Below are 23,851 nucleotides of genomic sequence, written 5' to 3'. Positions count from 1 at the left end.
CCCTTAACACTTATTTTTTTATTGCCATGTACAAGAAAAAAAAATTGTTCAGCGTGCAGTATTCAACATTGCTCAGCATGCACAGTTTAAGATTGGATGAATTAAACAATAAGATAAAGGGCTTAACTGATAAAAAGGGGGGCGGGTATAGAAGGAAAAGAATGGAGGAGGAACGATTAAGTTGCATACAGCAGGTATATATCCAGTCTTGTATTCCATATAGAAAAAACAAATAAGTGTGCACTAAAATATATACTTAATACAAAGTGTTAATTGTGATGTCGATTTAAATTAAAAAAAACACACCCCACCATGTGGAAAAGTTAAATAAATATATACCAATGTAGATGAGCGTCTGCTGCTGTGTAAAGGGTAGCCCAAGACCCTAGAATCTAGTAACAAAAAAACAAACAAAGCGCACAACGCTCATCGTCAAAAAAGTAATAAACTATGTTTATATATAAGGTGTTTCAAGGTTATGCGTACATCAAGGTAGATTAATCAAGCATAGAGCCACAGAGTGGCAGTTACCAGCGTCTGCAACCAGGAACCACCAGAGCTTCACTCTCCTTTCCACCTACAGGTAGGTGAAATACCAGATAATTGATGACTCTGCCACAGTCTCAATGTCCTGTAAATAGCGTCAATGCGCTTAGTGGATCCTGGGGAGTGGTTGTCCTTTGCTCGCAAGTAGTACACAGGTTCCTCTGCAGACCTCACTGTGTTTCCCGATCAGTCAGGCAGCGTGATGGCATGGTCCCGCGGGCCCTTCTGTGACGTCAGAGCGCCCGCTCTGCTTTGAGTAACAGCGTCTGCCAGTAATGATTCAGACCTCACTTGGCAACCACAGAGGTAGGCAACAGCGCGGCACATGCGCAGAAGAGGAAATCAACTCGGTGTTCAGCAAACCGTTTGACAACAATATAATACACCTTGGAACATGAATAATAAAAATATATAGGTTGAAAGGTATCTCTCCTACGCGGCGTTTCGTAGCTCAACAGGCCATTTCTTCAGGGAATTCCCTGAAGAAGTGGCCTGTTGAGCTACGAAACGCCGCGTAGGAGAGATACCATTCAACCTACTGCACCGACACACTTTATTCGAGCAAATACCCAGTATGTACCTGGCAGATACCTGGAATGCGCCGCTCCTCACCTCTGACAAGCCCCGTTGCGTTTGCCTTCCCAGCCTGGGTTCATGCCTGGCTGACGGGCGGCTGATCTGTTAAATGATAATGATTAGGATTTAATAGGCTGCAATGCTTCGCGTGTCTACCAGATGGCATAAATTCATGAATTGTAATGCAGTATATATATATATACTGTGCAGTATTGCAGCCAGCGGGAATAAAATGCTTCAATCCCTGCTTGGAAAATACCTCAATGCACTCGGGCAGAAAACAGTCACAAACCTCAATACACCCGGGTATACCCGAATTCGTGGGACTAGCCGAGCTCGAATAAAGTGTGTCGCCAGTGTATATGTAACACCTTCCCCCCCCCCTATCGCAGATGGGGACCATGTGGGGAAATCTACACTTATGTTACCTGGTGTGGTGCGTTACCTGATAGGCTCACAGAAGACCTGAACCTCCGCCACTAGGAGCCTGGGGTTACCTGATTCGTCGTACACAGCGCCTCCACCTGTAAGGGTTCCCACCTGAGTGGGATGGTCCTCTTACAGGAACAATAATAAGACACGCACACAGTGTATGCTAATAACTGTTTACTATTGCTAATACTAATAACTTCGGTACCTGTACCACACAGAATAATGCATATAGCCGTACACATAGAAGTGCACCGGGTGCACACATCAACATAAGTATTCCCCAGAGTACCTTATGTCCAAACCCACCCACGTGTGATGGAGATAGCGCTATCCCTGGACGTGTTGGTGCACTATTTATAGATACCTGCCCGGGGCTCCAACCCGCGGGTACCGCTATACAACCGGTATGGATCCGTCTGATCCGACGTGATGTCCTCCTACGCATGGGGTGACTTCCAGCGTGGATAATATCACCACAGCTCCACACCGTCTGTACCTTGACGGGGATCCGCCTGTAGCCGGCAGGCCACAGTCACTGCTTGGCTTGGCCTCCACGAAGATAGTCTCTATGTAACTGAGGGGTCTGAGCCCAGACCCAACAATCAGGCTGCTCAACACTGAGGGTGTCCTAACTTAACCAAATAGCTAAAGAGGCAGATCTCCTTACGTAGGGCCTGTCCCTGAAGCAACCACAAACTGGGGAATGGTAACTTATCTGGGACCTCTGGGGATAACTAGGCCTAGTGCTAGGGGCTACTGCTCCCTGCACACACACCCTAACTCCCCCAGCTCCCAGCTCCAACTGCCAACTGCAAACTGCCAACTGCAACTCTTTTTAAAAGCTGTCTAAACTGTCATCTCTCACAGCTTCACTGGTTGCCTAGCAACATGTAACTGCAGCCTCTCTTACTTGTCCCTATTCAGAACTGCCAGCGCAGGCTCCCTTGCACTGAAAAGGCCTTAATTGCAAATGCAGCCGCCCTATTGACTAAGCCGCAGCATGTTACAATCCCCTGAGGGATACGGGGGCTATACATATATTTTTATTATTCATGTTCCAAGGTGTATTTTATTGTTGTCAAACGGTTTGCTGAACACCGAGTTGATTTCCTCTTCTGCGCATGTGCCGCGCTGTTGCCTGCCTCTGAGGTTGCCAAGTGAGGTCTGAATCATTACTGGCAGACGCTGTTACTCAAAGCAGAGCGGGCGCTCTGACGTCACAGAAGGGCCCGCGGGACCACGCCGTCACGCTGCCTGACTGATCGGGAAACACAGTGAGGTCTGCAGAGGAACCTGTGTACTACTTGCGAGCAAAGGACAACCACTCCCCAGGATCCACTAAGCGTATTGACGCTATTTACAGGACATTGAGACTGTGGCAGAGTCATCAATTATTTGGCATTTCACCTACTTGTAGGTGGAAAGGAGAGTGAAGCTCTGGTGGTTCCTGGTTGCAGACGCTGGTAACGGCCACTCTGTGGCTCTATGCTTGATTAATCTACCTTGATGTACGCATAACCTTGAAACACCTTATATATAAACAGTAGCTGAGAGCCCCGGCGTTGCCCGGGATGTTTGTGGTGTGGGGGTGGCATTTAGGTGGGGAGTGGTCCACGCGGCCCATGGCAATGTGCGGTGGTACTGCTGCTGTGGCTGTACTGATGGTGATTGTATCGGTGTGCTGATTTGGGAGGGTTTGTTGCTGATGTGGGGGTGCGGATGTGGGTGTGCCGATGGGGAGGTGCGAAGGTGCCAATGTGTGGGTGCTGATGGTGTTGATGGGGGCTGGGAATGGTGGGGAGCCGAGAATGCCAGTGTGCTGGGGGGGGGGGGGGGAATGGGATACCGGTGTGCTGATGTGGTGGTGCTGGGGATAGTGTATGTGTGTGTATACGTGTGTGTGTGTATATATACACACGTGTGTGTATACATATTTGTGTGTGTGTGTGTATACATGTTTGTTTGTATACATTGTGTATGTGTACGTGTGTGTGTGTATACACGTGTGTGTGTGTATACACGTGTGTGTGTGTAAACACGTGTGTGTGTGTATACACGTGTGTGTGTGTATACACGTGTGTGTATACACGTGTGTGTGTATACGTGTGTGTATACACGTGTGTGTGTGTATACACGTGTGTGTGTGTGTATACACGTGGGTGTGTGTGTATACACGTGTGTGTGTGTGTGTATACACGTGTGTGTGTATACACGTGTGTGTGTGTATACACGTGTGTGTGTGTGTATACACGTGTGTGTGTGTATACACGTGTGTGTGTGTGTATACACGTGTGTGTGTGTGTATACACGTGTGTGTGTGTGTGTGTGTGTGTGTATACACGTGTGTGTGTGTGTATACACGTGTGTGTGTGTGTGTATACACGTGTGTGTGTGTATACACGTGTGTGTGTGTGTATACACGTGTGTGTGTGTGTACACGTGTGTGTGTGTGTGTGTGTACACGTGTGTGTGTGTGTGTACACGTGTGTGTGTGTGTACACGTGTGTGTGTGTGTGTACACGTGTGTGTGTATACACGTGTGTGTGTGTATACACGTGTGTGTGTGTGTACACGTGTGTGTGTGTGTGTGTGTACACGTGTGTGTGTACACGTGTGTGTGTGTGTGTGTGTACACGTGTGTGTGTGTGTGTACACGTGTGTGTGTACACACGTGTGTGTGTGTGTACACACGTGTGTGTGTGTGTGTGTACACACACGTGTGTGTGTGTGTACACGTGTGTGTGTGTGTGTACACGTGTGTGTGTGTACACACGTGTGTGTGTGTACACGTGTGTGTGTGTGTACACGTGTGTGTGTGTGTACACGTGTGTGTGTGTGTACACGTGTGTGTGTGTGTGTACACGTGTGTGTGTGTGTGTGTGTACACGTGTGTGTGTGTGTGTACACGTGTGTGTGTGTGTACACGTGTGTGTGTGTACACGTGTGTGTGTGTGTGTACACGTGTGTGTGTGTGTGTACACACGTGTGTGTGTGTGTACACGTGTGTGTGTGTGTACACGTGTGTGTGTGTGTGTACACGTGTGTGTGTGTGTGTGTGTGTGTGTGTGTGTACACGTGTGTGTGTGTGTGTACACGTGTGTGTGTGTGTACACGTGTGTGTGTGTACACGTGTGTGTGTGTGTACACGTGTGTGTGTGTGTGTGTGTGCACACGTGTGTGTGTGTGTGTGTGTACACGTGTGTGTGTGTGTACACGTGTGTGTGTGTGTGTACACGTGTGTGTGTGTGTGTACACGTGTGTGTGTGTACACGTGTGTGTGTGTACACGTGTGTGTGTGTGTACACGTGTGTGTGTACACGTGTGTGTGTACACGTGTGTGTGTACACGTGTGTGTGTACACGTGTGTGTGTGTACACGTGTGTGTGTGTGTGTACACATGTGTGTGTACACGTGTGTGTGTACACGTGTGTGTGTACGTGTGTGTGTGTACAAATGTGTGTGTGTGTGTGTGTACACGTGTGTGTGTGTGTGTACACGTGTGTGTGTGTGTGTGTGTACACGTGTGTGTGTGTGTACACGTGTGTGTGTGTGTGTACACGTGTGTGTGTGTTGTGTACACGTGTGTGTGTGTGTACACGTGTGTGTGTACACGTGTGTGTGTACACGTGTGTGTGTACACGTGTGTGTGTGTGTACACGTGTGTGTGTGTGTGTACACGTGTGTGTGTGTACACGTGTGTGTGTGTGTGTACACGTGTGTGTGTGTGTGTACATGTGTGTGTGTGTGTACACGTGTGTGTGTGTGTGTACACGTGTGTGTGTGTGTGTGTACACGTGTGTGTGTACACGTGTGTGTGTGTGTGTACACGTGTGTGTGTGTGTACACGTGTGTGTGTGTGTGTGTACACGTGTGTGTGTGTGTGTGTGTACACGTGTGTGTGTGTGTGTACACGTGTGTGTATGTGTGTGTACACGTGTGTGTGTGTGTACACGTGTGTGTGTGTGTGTGTACACGTGTGTGTGTGTGTGTGTGTACACGTGTGTGTGTGTACACGTGTGTGTACACGTGTGTGTGTGTGTGTACACGTGTGTGTGTGTGTGTACACGTGTGTGTGTGTGTACACGTGCGTGTGTGTCTATGTATACGTGTGTGTACGTGTCTGCATGTGTCTGCGTGTCTACGTGTGTCTACGTGTGCCTGCGTGTCTACGTGTGCCTGCGTGTCTACGTGTGCCTGCGTGTCTACGTGTGCCTGCGTGTCTACGTGTGCCTGCGTGTCTACGTGTGCCTGCGTGTCTACGTGTGCCTGCGTGTCTACGTGTGCCTGCGTGTGTATGTGTACGTGTGTGTGTCTACGCGTGTGTGTCTACATGTGTGTGTATACATGTGCCTACGTGTGTGTGTATATACGTGTGTGTGTACGTGTGTATACGTGTGTGTACGTGTGTGTACGTGTGTAGGGCAGGGAGGGTGGGGCCGAAGGGCAGGGAGGGTGGGGGCGAAGGGCAGGGAGGGTGGGAGCGAAGGGCAGGGAGGGTGGGGGCGAAGGGCGGGAGCGAAGGGCAGGGGTGAAGGGCAGGGACGGGGGGGGGTGAAGGGCAGGGCCGGGGGGGGGGGCGAAGGGCAGGGCCGGGGGCGAAGGGCAGGGCCGGGGGCGAAGGGCAGGGCCGGGGGCGAAGGGCAGGGCCGGGGGGGAGGGTGAAGGGCAGGGCCGGGGGGGGGGGGGGGTGAAGGGCAGGGCCGGGGGGGGTGAAGGGCAGGGCCGGGGGGGGGTGAAGGGCAGGGCCGGGGGGGGGGGGTGAAGGGCAGGGCCGGGGGGGGGGTGAAGGGCAGGGCCTGGGGGGGGGGGGTGAAGGGCAGGGCCAGAGGGGGGGGGTGAAGGGCAGGGCCGGGGGGGGGGTGAAGGGCAGGGACGGGGGGGGGGGTTGAAGGGCAGGGCCGGGGGGGGTGAAGGGCAGGGCCGGAGGGGGGGGGGGTGAAGGGCAGGGATGGGGGGGTGAAGGGCAGGGACGGGGGGGGGTGAAGGGCAGGGACGGGGGGGGGTGAAGGGCAGGGATGGAGGGGGGGGGGTGAAGGGCAGGGCCGGGGGGGGGGTGAAGGGCAGGGCCGGGGGGGGGGGGGCAGGGCCGGGGGGGGGGGGGGCAGGTCCGGGGGGGGGTGAAGGGCAGGGGTGGGGGTGAAGGACAGGGCCGGGGGGGGGGGAGGGTGAAGGGCAGGGCCGGGGGGGGGTGAAGGGCAGGGCCGGGGGGGGGGGTGAAGGGCAGGGGTGGGGGTGAAGGACAGGGCCGGGGGGGGGGGGGGGTGAAGGGCAGGGCCGGGGGGGGTGAAGGGCAGGGCCGGGGGGGGGGGGGTGAAGGGAAGGGCCGGGGGGGCAGGGCCGGGGGGGGTGAAGGGCAGGGGGGGGGTGAAGGACAGGGCCGGGGGGGGGGGAGGGTGAAGGGCAGGGGCCGGGGGGGGGGTGAAGGGCAGGGCCGGGGGGGGGTGAAGGGCAGGGCCGGGGGGGAAGGGCCGGGGGGGGTGAAGGGCAGGGGGGGGTGAAGGGCAGGGCCGGGGGGGGGGGTGAAGGGCAGGGCCGGGGGGGGGGTGAAGGGCAGGGCCGGGGGGGGGGAGGGTGAAGGGCAGGGCCGGGGGGGGGTGAAGGGCAGGGCCGGGGGGGGGGTGAAGGGCAGGGCCGGGGGGGGTGAAGGGCAGGGCCGGGGGGGCAGGGCCGGGGGGGGTGAAGGGCAGGGGGGGGTGAAGGGCAGGGCCGGGGGGGGGGGGGTGAAGGGCAGGGCCGTGGGGGGGGGGTGAAGGGCAGGGCCGGGGGGGCAGGGCCGGGGGGGGGGGGTGAAGGACAGGGCCGGGGGGGGGGGTGAAGGGCAGGGCCGGGGGGGGGGTGAAGGGCAGGGCCGGGGGGGGGGTGAAGGGCCGGGGGGGGTGAAGGGCAGGGGGGGGGTGAAGGGCAGGGGGGGGGGGTGAAGAGCAGGGCCGGGTGAAGGGCCAGGGTGGGTGAAGGGCCAGGGGGGGGGGGTGAAGGGCCAGGGCGGGGGGGGGGGGGTGAAGGGCCAGGGCGGGGGGGGGGGGGGTGAAGCGCCGGCCCGGGTGAAGCGCCGGCCCGGGTGAAGCGCCAGGCCGGGTGGGGTGAAGCGCCGGGTGGGGTGAAGGGCCGGGCCGGGGGTGAAAGATCTCTTCCCGTGCGGTTACTTACCTCGCACCGGGCCGCACTCCTCCTCGGGTTCCTCAGCGGTTCCCCCCGGCGATGCAGAGCTGAGACGCTCAGGTGAGGGGGTGTGTGGGCCGCGGCCCGTGCAGCTCCCGACAGAGACAGCTAGGCCTGAGAGCCGGAGCAGCGCGCGCGGGGATGGGGAGCTGGGGGCGCGGCCTCTAGGCCTGAAGGTGAGAGCGGCGACAGCGTGCTCTGGGGGGGGGGGAGCACCGGGGAGAGCGGGTGAGCACCGGGAGAGAGGGTGCTCTGGGGGGGGGGGGGGAGGGAGGGTGCTCTGGGGGGGGGGGGTGAGCACCGGGGGAGCGGGTGAGCACCGGGAGAGAGGGTGCTCTGGGGGGGGGGGGGAGGGGGGGAGCACCGGGGGAGAGGGTGCTCCGGGAGAGCGGGTGATGTTGAGGTCCCGCGGAGTGGTGATAGGGGGTAGTTCCGTTGTTGCGGGCCAGCGGCCAGGAAAGGGGGGGGGGCGGACAGATGGTGAGGAGGGGTGTGAGGGGCTCCGGAGCAGCATCGTACGGTGGATGTTCGGGTGAGTGGGGGGGGGGGTGAGGGGCTCCGGAGGAGCATCGTGCGGTGGATGTATGGGTGAGGGGGGGTGGGGTAGTTTTGGGTGTGCTCCGGGGATGTTCGGGTGAGGGGGGGGGTGTGATGGAGCATCGTGCGTTGTATGTTCAGCAGCGTGCGTTTGCTGTTGGTGTGAGGGGGGGGGGTGATGGAGCATCGTGCGTTGTATGTTTGGGTGAGGGGGGTTGGTGATGGGCTGCAGTAGCGGGAGAGCTGTGGCGTGCGTTTGTAGTGTGCATGAGGTTGGGGGGGTGATGGTGGAGGGGGGTGCATGAGGTTGGGGGGGTGGTGGTGGAGGGGGGTGTTTGTAAGAGGCAGTGCGGTGAGTGTTAGGTGCTTAGAAGCATTCCCAAAGGTCACTGAGGGGTGGGACAATGTGGCAGTGGTGTTGGCCAAAGGCCAATGAGAGTCAGTGAGGGGTGGGACAGTGGGGTGAGGGGTGGGACAGTGTGGCAGTGGTGTTGGCCAAAGGCCAATGAGAGTCAGTGAGGGGTGGGACAGTGGGGTGAGGGGTGGGACAGTGTGGCAGTGGTGTTGGCCGAAGGCCAATGAGAGTCAGTGAGGGGTGGGACAGTGTGGTGAGGGGTGGGACAGTGTTGAGGTGGAGTGACAGGCCAAAGGTGCAATGCGATTGGCCCTAGGGACACAGGGCATGCAGACAAACATACAGACATTTCAGAAATATATAGTAGATATACACACCACACATACACACACATATATACATATATATACACACACCCACCACACATATATACACACACACCACACATATATACACACACACACACCCTGCAGCCCGTTTTTCACACACACACACACACACACACACACACACACACACACACACACACACACACACTGCAGCCCGTTTTTCACACACACACACACAACACACACACACCCTGCAGCCCGTTTTTCACACACACCCTGCAGCCCGTTTTTCACACACACACACACACACACACACACACACACACACACACACACACACACACACACACACACACACACACACACACCCCCTGCAGCCCGTTTTTCACACACACACACAACACACACACACCCTGCAGCCCGTTTTTCACACACACCCTGCAGCCCGTATTACACACACACACACACACACACACACACACACACACACACACACACACACACACACACACACACACACACACACACACACACACACACACACACACACACACACACACACACACACACACACCTTGGTGCTGTCTGGTGGCTCTGCAGTTGCAATGCCGGGCAGGCTGCAGCCCCATTGGATGGGAGCGGTCACGTGACCACTCCTCTGCTTCCCCTCAGAGGTTTTTTTTTTTTTTTTTTTAAATGAGCTAGCAGCCCTTGTTTCCCGCTGCTGGCGGCCCTGATCGCGGCGCCCCTCTAGCCAAGCCGCGGCGCACCAGGGCGCCGCAGTGCACAGTTTGGGAAACACTGCTGTACCTGATTCGGCAGTCTGTGGTAGCAGACGTGAAGGTTTTGATAGCTGTGAAGCGTGGCCCCAGAGCAGGTTGAGGATTAGAGGATTAGGTGTTGCAAAAGCAAAGCGTGAGGGGTGGGACAGTGTGGAAGTATTAGGGCATTGGTGTTGGACGCAGGCCAATGAGAGGTGTGCGGGGGCGGGCATTGGACGCAGGCCAATGAGAGTCAGTGAGGGGTGGGACGCAGGCCAATGAGAGGTGTGCGGGGGCGGGCATTGGACACAGGCCAATGAGAGTCAGTGAGGGGTGGGACGCAGGCCAATGAGAGGTGTGCGGGGGCGGGCATTGGACGCAGGCCAATGAGAGTCAGTGAGGGGTGGGATGCAGGCCAATGAGAGGTGTGCGGGGGCGGGCATTGGACGCAGGCCAATGAGAGTCAGTGAGGGGTGGGACAGTGTGGCATTGGTGTTGGACGTAGGCCAATGAGAGGTGTGCGGGGGCGGGCATGGCCTGAGCAGGAGTGACAGGCCCAAGGTCCAATGCGATTGACCCTTGGGACGCAGACATACAGTGATTTCACAAATATATAGTAGATAGTTTATTACATTTTTCACGATGAGTGTTGTGCGCTTTGTTTGTTTTTTTGTTATTGGATTCCATATGTTTATGTTTTAACAATAGTTAACTACAGCCACCTATCAAGGTGTGGATACAATACAATCCAATACGTGGCTGATTCTGCCCATGGTTTATGTACCTGGCCTTAGCAGTGGTTTCCATAACCTGCAGCAATTTGGCCAGGAGTCGTTGATATAACCCGTTAACCTCTCCATCTCTTTAACAAAGATAATTTGATTTTTTATGATGAAGAATGAAGGAGAGGCTGGATTCTTCCAAGACCTAGCTATAACACCTGGTGGCAAACAATATCTCAGAGGCAAATTTATTTACAATGGAGACCGTTTTTAAGGTGTAATTAAAATAAGGCTTTATTGCCTGTTCCTTTAAACCATACTGCAAACATATACAAAAAAAAGTAAACACCTATCCCTGTGTAAGGCTGCGCTTATACTGTAGTGCCGGCAACAGCAACGTTGTGTCAAAACAAATGCATTGTCGCCGGTGCCAGCGCTTATAGTGGACGCAATGGTGCGACGGAGCGACAGCGCTACCAAATATCTGGTAGTCAGTAGTATTTGATTTTTGAAGAGACGGTCTCCACATGTGACTGGCTTTAAGCCAATCAGAGAGCTTCTCCGCCCCTATGCCTTCCCCCTTGCTGACGTCACTTGCCTTGTAGCCAGCGACGTCTCCAAAAAATTAATTATAACTTTCGCAATGGCGATGGCATCGGTCGTGTCACTATCTATGGCTGTATAAGTGCAGCCTAAGGGCTAACTTACTTCCCCAGTCCCTCTCTGCAAGGCTGGGCGGGAAAAGCCCCTTACCCCCTTATCACCCCAAAGGCTCAGCGGTACCTTAACGCAGATTGCCCTTCAGATCAGTCGTGTCTGTGTAGGTGTCTGCTTGAGGGTCCAGGCATCTCTATGTCTGGTCTGGTCCCCTTTTGTCTTGCTCCCAGACCACAGCACTCCTTTTCCTTATGTCAGCTCCCTTGTGAGCAAAGGAAATCTCTGGGTGTCTGTGTGTCTTGATCTCAGCACATCTTTGTGCTTAAGACAGTCTGTGTACAGACTTCTCTGCTTTACTTTTTCAGCCCAAAGGAGAGCTAAGGAATTCCCTTCCTGTGTCTCACATGCCACTCTTTCACGGAGCTCTCATTAGGCAGGTGGAGTCTGGTCAATTGCCTGACTGCACTTAACCAGCTCCCTGCTGGATTAAGAGGCAGTTTCTTTAACAGGGATAAGTCCCTGTTAGAGTATGTAACTAATGACTTTACTCCATAATTGGGTAATCTTAGTGCAGTCCAGCCACATATGGGAAATCCTCCCTCTCTGATGACAGTTTCTCCAGCAAAGGGGGGATGATGCTGGGTATATGGCGTGGAGCCTCGCTGGGGGAAGGTATCAGCGATAGAGCAGCTAGTATGCATTTTCTCTTATTATGATACACAAGTAGCTGCTAGCTTTCACTTCCCAGATCTCCTACCACTCCTCCCATTCTAGGCTCTGGCCTAGTTCCCTTTTCCATGAAAGTATATATTTCTCTTTATTAGTATCGTTACTTGTAAGTACGTTTTGGTAAATTGTCGACGTTAGTTTTGTTTGACATAGAGGGTAACTACGTAGGTATTCAATGGGGGCGCCAAAGGGGATATCCAACACTTTGAATTCTTTTATTTATGAAATTCCTAATTTGCAGATATTTTAACGCCGCAAATAATCCGCCACTGGAATCCCCACTGCCTGTCGCTCGTGAGCTAAGTTTTATTACTGTTTAGGATATGAAACAGCAGCGCACAGCCAAGGGAGCCAGGTTTGAAACAGTAAAAAAATCTTTATTCAATAATGTAACATCACCCAAAGGAGGTGTGAGATCTTCCTATGCGTTTCACACCCACCAAGGTGCTTTTTCAAACCTGGCTCCCTTGGCTGGGCGCTGGTGTTTCTTTTTTGTTTACTTGAACTTTACTGACTTGTGGCTGATCAAGCCCTATGAGGACAGGAAGGGGCTCTAGGAGTGAGTAAGGATATTTATTTCAAGTTATTCACAGAAGAAATAATCAAACATTGAGGTAATGTGAGTCACTTTGTCTTTTGAAGATTTATGTGGATATATTTGCACTTCAAATGAGGCAACAGCATTGTGGGACACTTCTAATCACTGTTTCCTTCAGGCAGGCTATCATTAATCAATACAGGACATCTCACGTATCATACCTTGTTACCCACTCCATGCAAGAGCACCTCTATTCTCTGACCTATCTCTGGACTTTATTATTGAATATTTCTGTCATTTGAGCACCCATTACCCATTTTCTGAACTGTTTAGGATAGGAGGTTAATTTAAGGGATTTTAGTGGTTAGGGCAGGGGGTTAATTTAAGGGTTTTAGTGGTTAGGATAGGTGTTTCATTTAAGGAATTTTAGTGGTTAGGATAGGGGGTTTATTTAAGGGATTTTAGTAGTTAGGATAGGGGGTTAATTTAAGGGTTTTTAGCTGTTAGGGTAGGGTTTTTTAGGGGTAGGGTTTAGGGTAGGGGATTTTAAGATAAGGGTATGGGGTTTTAGGGTAAGGAACTTAACTTAGCAGCTTGCGTCAAAGTGCCCGGCGGTGGTAGCTTCTGGCGGTGGGGTGAGTCGCAGCAAAGCACTAGTCGGCCATTTGGTCACGGCAAAACGGGCGTGACTAAATGTCCTAGACCGCCCCGGAGAGATATGCTAATGTCTGTACAACGTATATTTAAATGAGTCACACACACTAAAATATATCCTTAAGACCAATCAGTCTAAAAGCCCTTATGATGAAGGGGTTACCAGTGTCAGTACTATTAGGATTAGAAGCCACAACCCCGCCATTCTGGTCATTCCGACCGGATTGGCACTGCCAGAATGAAAACCCTTCTAGAAAAGTATTTTTTGCACGGTTTGGACATGTGAAAAGGGCTTACAGAATCGCAACACATGCAAATTTGTTTCTATAGTGTACTTTGGAAGCGATTTGTCACAATTCAGTATAGGCCCCATTGTGTGTAATACTCTATGCACAGCCCTGTATACACTGTCAGTTTTACAGTATAAAAGAGAAAAATCATATTAGCCTTAAAAATAACTGTACCTATGTGGCTCCTAAAATATGCAGTGTTCACTGGAATAATCATTACAAACACCTTCTGAATTCTGTAGTACTGGTGAAGGCTGGAAAAATGGCCTATTTATTATTTAAAAAGAGTATTTTATTTATGCAAAACTGGGTTGATGTTCTGTGGATATGTGATACTGTACATGGCAAAGGGTGAACTAAGGTTGCCCAACTTGCCAAGCAACTTGTACACTCTGAAATGTTGTAATTCTTATTTCCTCTTGGAACTGAGTCTTTAAATAGTGCGCTGTCCACACTTGCAGTTCCTATGCTTTTCATTCGGATGATTATGTTTGTGCTCATTGACTACCACTAGGAAGGATCCGTCTCTCACACAACTCTTAGTTGCTGCAAAACAATGAGCTGGACCCTACGGGCTTGACTTGGACACCCTACTTCGTCTCATTGACTTGAACTTGAGAAATCTACCAAAGATTTGAAAAGTGAGTACATTTAATTATTCTTAAGTCATTAAGTCTTAAGTCATTTCAGCACCTTCTTTAACCAACATTGCACGATAGCTGGAAAAGCCAGGCTAGCTCTGTTAAATGTAATATTAGCATTTTAATTGCAGGGACTTTGTGTCTTGCCAAATTAACAATTGCATTTTGATGCCGTAAATAGCCCTCTGATGTTTGGCTTTTTCTACTCCACAAAAGGTCTGTACTAGAAAAAGATTTGAGAAGCAAGTATAGAAGAAAAACCGTGGCTAAAGGAATCGGGTATGTTACTCTAGGATGATAAGCAGCACATACAATAGGCAATGCTAATACTGTACTATCATTAACTTCTAACACTCATAATAGGTCTTACTTCCTAAATGTGTAATTGCTGTAGAACTCAGGGTGGACTCTTCACTAGAGAGGAATGAAGATATGTAGATACTTTTTAATACATAAGTCAGATACATAAAAAGACAATTAATCATACAGTACTACAGTATGAGGTTTCTGGGTGGACTGGGCATATACACGAGAAAATGTTTACTAACGTATATTTACTAACGTTTTCATCAGATTTATCAAAGGAACAAAAAACACTTATTGCTTTTTTAATGATTGTTGTTCTATGATAACAATTGTGCTGTTTTTTTGCACTGGATTTGCCAAGTTTTGCAAGAAGAATCTTTACTAAATAACCCCCCACGGATCATCCTCTCAATACAGATTGTTGACCCAAATAGGTGGAGTTTATCAGAATAAAATCAGAGATCAATTATGGTCTGTAATATTAAACCGGTAGTGAAACTTGATAAGTGAAGATGATCATGCAGTCCTTTTTCATGTTTAAATTCTATACTGTATTTCTCTGAGCATGTCATGAAATGGGCTTATATAGTTATATAGGACTTTGTAGCTGTAACGCAGATTGTAGAATGTGAAATAGAAATTAATGACCCTATATACAGTAGCAAATGATGCTATTCTATCAGACACCTTTTGACACTGCAAGACTACTAGATATTCACTTGAATAGGCCAAAACAGCACCAGGTGTTTTATGGAATAGCACCGCTTAATAAATATGAGCCAATATGTTGCGTTAAGAGATTATTTTAAAGATGATGCCCACACCTATTTGCCAATATTGAAAACATTTCTGTATTTCTTCATATTCTCTAGGCTGAATTTCAACACAATTACTACAGTGTATTACAACACAAGACATCTTCTACGATGCTCAACACGTCTGAAAATGTCACAACCTGCCAGCCACAGAAAATCCATGCGTTCATCCCCATCTTCCTGAGTTTTGTGTTCTGTATCGGTTTTATAATGAACTGTATCAGTTTATATATATTTTGGTTCCGTATAAAGCAATGGAATTCCACAATGATCCTTCAGTTCAACCTGGCCATCTCTGATGCCATCATCACACCAGCAGCTCCTCTAATTATTATATATTCATTGACTGACCACTGGACCTTTGGAACATTCTTTTGCCAGTTTAAGGTCTTCTTACTCAGCGCTCACATGTACGGAAGCATATATTTCCTCACCTTAATCAGCATTCACAGATACTTCACAGTTGTTCACAACGTTAAAAGAACTGTTTTAACCAGAAACTCGTTCATCACAAAAGTTTGCCTCGTTGTCTGGGGGTGTCTATGCCTTCAAGGTTTTCCATTTTTTTTCACCATGAAAACATCTGATGTTCATGGAGCCACCAAATGTCTCAGCTTTCATCAAACTGAACTGGCTATTCTGTTCTTTGTTTGGAACTGGGTCATAATATTTTCTGGGCTTCTAATTCCTTTTGGGATAACCATAGTTTGTTACAGCCTGTTGAGTAAATATATTCTCAAAGTGAATCCCATGAATTCTCATAGTCAAGTTATGATGTCTAAATCCATACAAACAATAGGTGTTTCACTGGTTATATTTATTATCTGTTATGTTCCAGTACATATCACAAGAACAATGGGAGTTACTGTAAAGCTGTTTTTTCCATCGTACTGTTCTTTACTGGAAAGGGTGGAGGTTGCCTATTATATTACCTGGATGTTATCAGGAACAAACTGCTGTATGGATCCGATATTGTACTGTTTTGCTTCAGAAAAGTTTAAGAAAATCTTTATGAACTCATTTGTTTATATGCGCTGTTTTAGGAAGGATCAGCCTGACACAATGGACAATGCACTAAACGTTCAAGTAGAATCAGGGTCAGGGACAGCTTCAGGCAACTCTCAGTCTGGGAGACTTCCAACTGGGAGCACTTTAGATACAGGTGTATCAGTCTCAGCAGACGAAGGTTGTGAGCAACACGAATTATCTGCAACCTGCTAGCAAATGTCCCGTTCAAATTAATATTTCAGTGTTTATCTGCACTTTTCTTTGCGAACCCCAGGCAGACCATATTTTAGGAATAACTAGACTTGCTAAGCACACATTTATGCGCATGTGTGGTTCGATGGTTATCCCCAAACTATGGTCCTTTTTTGTGGTGCCCCGGGGAGAAGCTCGAGAAACACTTGATCCAAGCAATTGTGATTTCTTGTATGTGAAATTAGCAGTAAATACTGAAAATACAGCTCCATATAGAGAAAATATGAGTTTTAACTTCTCTAGCTTCATGTTTCATTGTATATATAAATTATATGAAGATATAGAAGCTCGCAAATGTGAAATACGTTTGCACATATTGTAAAGCTATGTTGCTCCGGCATCCAGGAATGTATTTTATGATTTTTTTAAAATGTTTGTTAGACTGTTAGTTATGAATACATTATAATTTCCATGTGACGGTCAGGCTCCTACATGCAAATATTCTAATTATATTGTAACAGAACAATGTTCCATATGTCGGTGCTGCTAGAACAAGGTTACATAGATAAATCAGTATCAGAGCTGACGTAGATATCAATTGGTATAAGCTTGCTTGAAGAACGGATAATCATAACAGTGTGGTGTGTGGAGGTAAATAACCAAATGCAGGAGTGTTGCTCACCATGAAGGGAGGTATATATCACACAAAGTCCTGGTAGGAGAAACACGTGACTACTGTATGTATATAAAACAGTTTCATCCGGTAATACTCCTATAATGGACTATCTCCCTGGAGCTATACAATCCTGCTGTATGCAATAAGGTATCCTCCCATAATCACAACCAATGCAGGAAAACCTGATGTTACTCACAGTCTGTTGTCCTTCTTGTCTATGGAGTGCCTCACGTGGTAGTAAACAGAATCCAAGGGTGAAGAAAATGGAGCACAGCAGCAAAAAGGGAAGGGGCTACAGGAATTGAACTAAAATCATCTTTATTGGAGTGGTAGCAACATGTCCCAGAAAAAAACTCTTACGCGTTTCACGCTATCAATAGCGCTTCGTCTTCTGGCGCTATTGATAGCGTGAAATGCGTAAGAGTTTTTTTCTGGGACATGTTGCTATCACTCCAATAAAGATGATTTTAGTTCAATTCCTGTAGCCCCTTCACTTTTTGCTGATGTGCTCCGTTTTCTTCACTCTTTAATATTCTAATTATGTTATCATATGTCTAAAAATGATTGAAATTGTCTTTTGTCCTATATTTGTTAGTGTCAAACTCAGTGTTGACCCCGGCCCAGGGTTTGTGGAGTGGGGGTAGTAGGGAGAGGGGGGATAAGGAGGGCCCGGAACGGGCCCTTCTGTTATTGACAAGGCGGTCCCACACCCTCCCCAGTTCTCGCCACTTATCAGAGTTCCTGGTCCAAGTAAAGTTTATTGTAACCATAACAACAAAAGCAATGGTTAAATACTAAACTTGTATATCGTAAGTAATTTGAGTGTATTGCAACATAGCACAATGATGACTGTGTGGGGTAATTCTTCAATGAATGCTGAGACAAAACGCCAATCCCAGTTCCTCCTTTTCTAAGAATTGGCAATGTACATCAGTATAAGTATTACAGATCCACAGCATATCAATTCTCTATTGTGCATTAAATAGGGAGAATTAAGTTTTCAAGTGGTACAGTTCGATATCGCTCCAAAATGCACGTCACTGTATATTCAATAAACACGTCTATGCAATTAAGTATTCACAAGCTATTCAATAAAGTGCAAGATAGGAACTGACCACTAGGTTCGCAAAAACAAATCTAGCCTTACTCAGGTGGGCGGGGTTGAATATTAGCTTATGTTTATAATGGGAGTTTGTGCAGAAGGCATTAAAGATGAAGTCTTATATATGAACATGTTGGACAAATGTCAGTGAGATCTATGCTAAATATTTTTTTAATATACATTTAACCCACAATTAACTTAATATTATTATTTTTATCAACATTTGCAGGCTCAACTATAACAAAAATGTACCCAGGTATTTAATTAATGAACCACAACCTGTCCGGCATTTAATAGCTACAGTACCATCCCCTCCTGTAATGTATCTTTCCTTGTGTTTGGTCCTTTTTATAACCTTAAATGTTTTCTTCTATTTTCCTTTTTGTAAGTGTGAAGTGCTTTGAGTCCCATTGGGAGAAAAGAGCTATGTAAATAAATTTATTGTTATTATTATTAAAAAAAAATTATGTTAATCTTTACTTTGGTTTTTTTTAAAGCACTTATCGTGTTGTTTTAACCCTTTAAACGTGAATGTCATCAGCTCACTTTGGTGAGCCGGCACCATCCATATTGCTTCCCCCAGACCTTAATGTTACAAATTGTGTCATATCTCTTAATCAAATATACAATTGCAGCACTCCTCCCATATTGGCTTGCAATTTATTAAATGTCTACATTTAGAACCTAAGTCTAATAACAAAGGAGACATTTGGCTGCATTTTTGACCAAAACAAAATTGAAGCCTGCAGTCTCAATAAACAAAAAAATATTGTCACAAAAAGTGTATGTAAATGCTTATTGCAAATAGCTGAAACTCCAGGTTTTGTAGCTTCTAATCAAAAATCCCTGCAAAAACTGAGGCATACATTGGTGCACCAACTAGCACCATCAGTAAATAAGCAAATTTGTATACAGTAGATAGAGAAACCACACTAGTGTCTGATGTGGCTCCGACTGTCCTCACATGGCCTCTGAAATCAATTCCGGTTTCCCATAAGCCCTGCTGTTTCCGTTCGTCTCTCCACTTCTTCCCCCCTACGTGTTTCACGGTTAGCACTGCTTCATCAGGAGTACTGCAGACTGCAAGACTAAACTTTAGTGTAGATCGAGATAGTGTAATAAGCAATGCAGTTTACATTTCTTTTTAAAGTGTTTCCAAAATAAACACGGTTTCTCCCCTCTTACTGACCCTGTGAAATTTTACAGCAAATATATATAAAAAAACAAAGATGAAATCCGCACGCTTCATAGTGTGATATAGAACAAAAATTAGACAAATGCTTGCTTACAAAATATCATATAAAAAAATCATACTGTATGTAACCCATATTCCCCCCCCCCAATCGCAGATAGGGTGTATGTAAGGGGATCTATATGCATTACCCAGCATGGTGCTTTACCTGTTAGGCGCACAGGAGGCCTAAGCCTTCGCCACGGAGAGCCTGGGGCACGTATGACAATATGAATAACCTCGTACTTGGTGCAGCGCCTCCACCTGCGATGGCTCCCACCAGAGGGGGAGTGGTTCCTCGCAGGAAATATATATATCACTCCACACAACATATGTAAAACAACCAATGACTTTACTTGCAGGTAATATCGTAAGCATATACACGTGTATCAACAGGTGTCCCTCCCTAGAGGAGACACTAAATACTGCATCGCGCAGGACGCTACCTCCACTTCCACCGGATGATCCCACCCAGTGTCCCGTAACTCCACACAGTATTGTCCCACCCACAAGTGAGATAGATATGTGTGACTGCGCAGCCACTATGTCCCTTGTGAATGTGATATGACTCGTTGGTGCACTTGTAGATTACCTGCAGGGCACTCCGGTGCCCGGGGCTGCCAAGGAACTTCACAAAGGATCCTGACGTCGACTGTACACAGGAACCACCGTCCGGGGCGATCCCACCCAGATGGCTGATGCAGCAACAGCAAAGGTCTGAGTCCAAACCTCTGGATGGACAGCTTCTGCTGAGTCCCTAACTGGCTCTAGATAGTAAGTGGCAGGGTCCCTAACCTGGGGGCTGTCCCTGACACAACTCACACTACAGGGTGACTCAGGGCTAGCTTGGGCCTTGGGGGCTGCTGGCCTAGTGCAGGGAGTAACTGACTCCTGCACCCTACCTCCTTCCCCTAGCTTCTCCTGGCTCCAACTGACTAACGTGCTCCAAGCCCACGAAATGTATCTCTTAGCTCCTGCAGGGCCATCCTCCAGCCCTATTGGCTCCCTGGCGTCACATGGGGCACTGCTGAGGTTCATGGGACTTGTAGTCCCTTCCAAGAGCCTTCCCTGGTAGGATAGCATTCGCGCGCTTATCACGGCGCATGCGCGATACCGGCACATACGTGCGCAACTACAATGGCGGCCCCCGCTAACTGGGTGCGCCGCCGAGCCTCCTAAGGCTCTCACCACTCCCTGCTCTGGCCCCCACCTTTGGAAGCAGCCGGCAGGTCTGTTGCTGTCTCCGGCGGCACCGGCGACCGCGCTGCCCCAACGGAAGGGGGTCTCTAGGAGCCGCCGGGGACCGGGGCTACATGTATATAACTGGCACAGGGTTTTACCAAGCATCAATCCTTTTTAGTAGACTTCGAGGGTGATGTCGGTCAGTGGTAGCATGAAGCGGATCAAATCTTCAGTAGCTGTAGTATGTACCCAGGTGGTACAAGGCATGAAAACCCCCAAGAGAAAGTCACGAATGAGCTGAAAAGCTCAATGCAGTCACTGCCAATGCAACGCCAACACTACTGAGAGAAAGGAGCAAAGCCCCAGTGTTTTGGGCAAGCCAGTATTCAGAGCAAAGCCCCAGGGCCGCTAACAGAGTGGATCGGCCGGGGTTGGCGTCCAGGGCATGGTGAGTCAGGGGGCCTTTGAGTAAGGCCACTCTCAGATCGTTCATCTTATGGCCAGAGTCAGAGAAATGTTCGCCGATCGAACTGTCTCTTGTTCCGCATGTAATGCTGTGGTGATGCAGATTCATTCTCTTGTTCAGTGTAACGCCTGAATGCCCACAGACCTGGCCAGTCCTCAGTACTGAGGTGGGTAAGGGTATAACACGCACCCACAGCAGTGAGGGCGTGCCCGGAGTGGGGTAGTAGCGTTGCCAGGCATGGTGAGTAAGGGTTAACATAATACTTGCTTAGTCCGTGGTGCCAGAAGTCGGAGAGTAAGGTCCAAGTGCCAGAGTTCTGGGGCTGGAGAGAGCAGAGCAGTGATGTCCGAAAGCCAGGGTTCAAGGGCAGGAGAAAGCAACGTAGTCAAGTCCAAAGCAGAGTTCAAGTTTAAGCCAAAGGAATCCAAACAGTGGCAGGGATAGGAACCAGGGCTGAAACAGACAAGGGAGCTAGGCATAGACACTGCACACACAGGAGCTACAGGAAAGCTATGCAGAGCAAGGACTGAGAGGACAGAGTGGGGTTATATGGGAAGAGGGCCAATAGGGATGCAGGGAGGAGCAGAGGTTTGAGTGGGTACTTGCAGGGATAGGTCAGTGAGAGCAGGGGAGGAAACAGGGAGGTAATCAAGAATTATAGCCTGCAAGTGATGGGGGGCGGAGCCAGAGCGTGGGGGCGGCAAGTAACTAGAGCGGGTGCGTGCACCCTCTGTAACCTTGCTATGCACGCGCACTGCACATGCACCAGAGCGTGGGGGAAGACCAGCGGAGGAGGTGAATGGGAGAGGAGACAGAGGGGAAGGAGGAATGGAGGAACCAGGCAGGGAACCTTCAGGGATCACAGAGGCACGCCAAGGAGCGCGTGACCCAAGATAGGGAACCCGCGATCGTGAATGCGCACGCTTGGTGAGGGGACCGCAGAGTGTGAGCCTGGGTGTGCGGTCCGTACCGTGGAGGAACAGCTGAGGGAGGGAGGTACAGATTGGGGACATAGTGGAGTGGAGGGACTAGGCACTGTGGAACCTGGAGTGATGGGACACGCTGGGAACTGCGAGTACCCCGATCCATTACAGTATCCCCCCTTGAGGATCGGACTTCGGACGAACCCCCCAAGATCTATGAGGGAACTTCCGACGGAACTGTCTGAGGAGTGCTGGGGCATGGATATGATGGGATGGTATCCAGGAACGTTCCTCCGGGCCATATCCTTTCCAGTGTACGAGAAACAGAAGTCTGCCCCTGGACCAACGAGAATCGAGTATGGACTGGACTTCGAATTCTTGTTGTCCTTGTATGACGACCGGGTTAGGTCTCTGAGAGCGATCTGGAAAATGGAAATTTTGGATCAGGGGTTTAAGGAGCGAAACATGGAAAACAGAAGGGATTTTCATAGTAGGGGGAAGTGCAATGTCGGTATGCGACCGGGTTGATCCTTTCAAGGACCTTGAAAGGACCCAAGAATCTCGGGGCCAGTTTCTGGGGAGGAGTCTTGAGCTTGATATTCTTGGAAGATAGCCAAACTCTGTCTCCAGATTAAATGGAGATATATTGGGGGAATCCTTGATGGAAAAGGATTTAGGAGTGCTTGTAGACAGAAGGCTTAGCAATAGTGCCCAATGTCATGCAGTAGCTGCAAAGGCAAACAAGATCTTATCTTGCATCAAACGGGCAATGGATGGAAGGGAAGTAAACATAATTATGCCCCTTTACAAAGCATTAGTAAGACCACACCTTGAATATGGAGTACGATTTTGGGCATGTGACAGGGTAAACAAAAGCCACCAGTTCTATGCCTGGAAAACCTATGTCTAGTCTGCAGTGCAGCACTGACTAGGTTAACTTCAGCTGGGAACCTCAGGACAATTGGTTGGATCACAGCTGCCTAATCAAGGTGTGTTAAAACCCAGGCTGTAGACACATGGAGGTTCGGTTGAGCAGAGAGGAGTAAGCTGCTGAGAGATTTCCTGATACAAGGTCTGATTAGAAAGTAGATGAATTGTGAACAGTCTGTCCCCTGCATAGAAAAGGGCAACTGCCATATACACTGTCTGCTAAAGAGAAACTGTTTTTGGTCTGTCTGCTGAAGAAAAGCCATTTTCCTTTTGTTGCTGATGAAAAGCTATTTTTGTTTTGTGTGCTGTATATTTTTCAAGGCTAAATAAATAAGCCTTGTCAAGAAACCCGCGTGTGTAGTTGCATGTACCCTGTAACATATGGTGTCAAGAAGTGAGATTTGATTTTTTTCAAAAGGCTCCTGCAGTTAAAGGGCCACACACACACACAAGAATGGAAGAAATGTTGAAAGCGTTGAAAGCGTTGAAAGCGTTTCTGTGCGAGCAGGCCCGGCTGCAAGCGGAGAGAGATGAAAGACTACAAACAGCACAGGATGAGCGGATTGCCAAGCTATTGACCCAATTCCAGGGGTCTGCCAGTCCAGAACTTGCAAGCAAACCCCCGGTACTCCTGAGGAAAATGGCTCCGGACGAGGATCCAGAGGCTTTTTTACTGACTTTTGAAAGAGTTGCCGAAGCTCAGGGCTGGGCTTAAGATCGCTGGGCAACTGCTTGGGGGGCCTTCTCCTCATAGGAGAAGCCCAGGCCTCATATCAGGGTCTCCCAGCAGATCAGGCCATGGACTACCGACAAGTAAAAGCCGCCATACTGGATCGCTTATGTCTGACCCCCGAGACCTACCGGCAGCAGTTCCGGAACATGAAGAGCACCGCTAAGATGAGACCCCGGGTCCTCGCTCAGCGATTATTGGACTTATGTACGCGCTGGATACAACCCGAGGAGTGCACTAAGGAGGCAATTCTTGAGCAGGTGGTTTTGGAACAATTTCTACAAATAATACCCCCTTCCGCACGCTTGTGGGTAAAATGCCACACTGCTGAAACCCTAGCTTTGGCGGTCCGATTCATGGCGAA

General features: G+C 49.4%; 1 protein-coding gene across 2 annotated transcripts; it reads left to right on the top strand.

Moving 5' to 3' along the window:
- Window positions 1–13,740: 13,740 nt before the first annotated feature.
- LOC142472415 (lysophosphatidic acid receptor 6-like) lies at window positions 13,741–17,222 on the top strand. Of its 2 annotated transcripts, XM_075579506.1 has the most exons (3): window positions 13,741–13,926; window positions 14,143–14,205; window positions 15,105–17,222. In XM_075579506.1, the coding sequence occupies exon 3, from the start codon at window positions 15,159–15,161 to the stop codon at window positions 16,266–16,268; it is 1,110 nt and encodes a 369-aa protein (XP_075435621.1). In that variant the 5' UTR covers window positions 13,741–13,926; window positions 14,143–14,205; window positions 15,105–15,158; the 3' UTR covers window positions 16,269–17,222. The 2 variants fall into 2 exon arrangements, with proteins under 2 accessions (XP_075435621.1, XP_075435622.1); XM_075579507.1 differs by lacking the exon at window positions 14,143–14,205.
- The last annotated feature ends 6,629 nt before the right edge of the window (window positions 17,223–23,851 follow it).

This window comes from Ascaphus truei, chromosome 21 (genome assembly GCF_040206685.1).
Source record: "Ascaphus truei isolate aAscTru1 chromosome 21, aAscTru1.hap1, whole genome shotgun sequence".
In the NCBI taxonomy this organism is placed as follows: Eukaryota; Metazoa; Chordata; class Amphibia; order Anura; family Ascaphidae; genus Ascaphus; species Ascaphus truei.
This window is presented reverse-complemented; position numbering and strand designations above follow the sequence as displayed.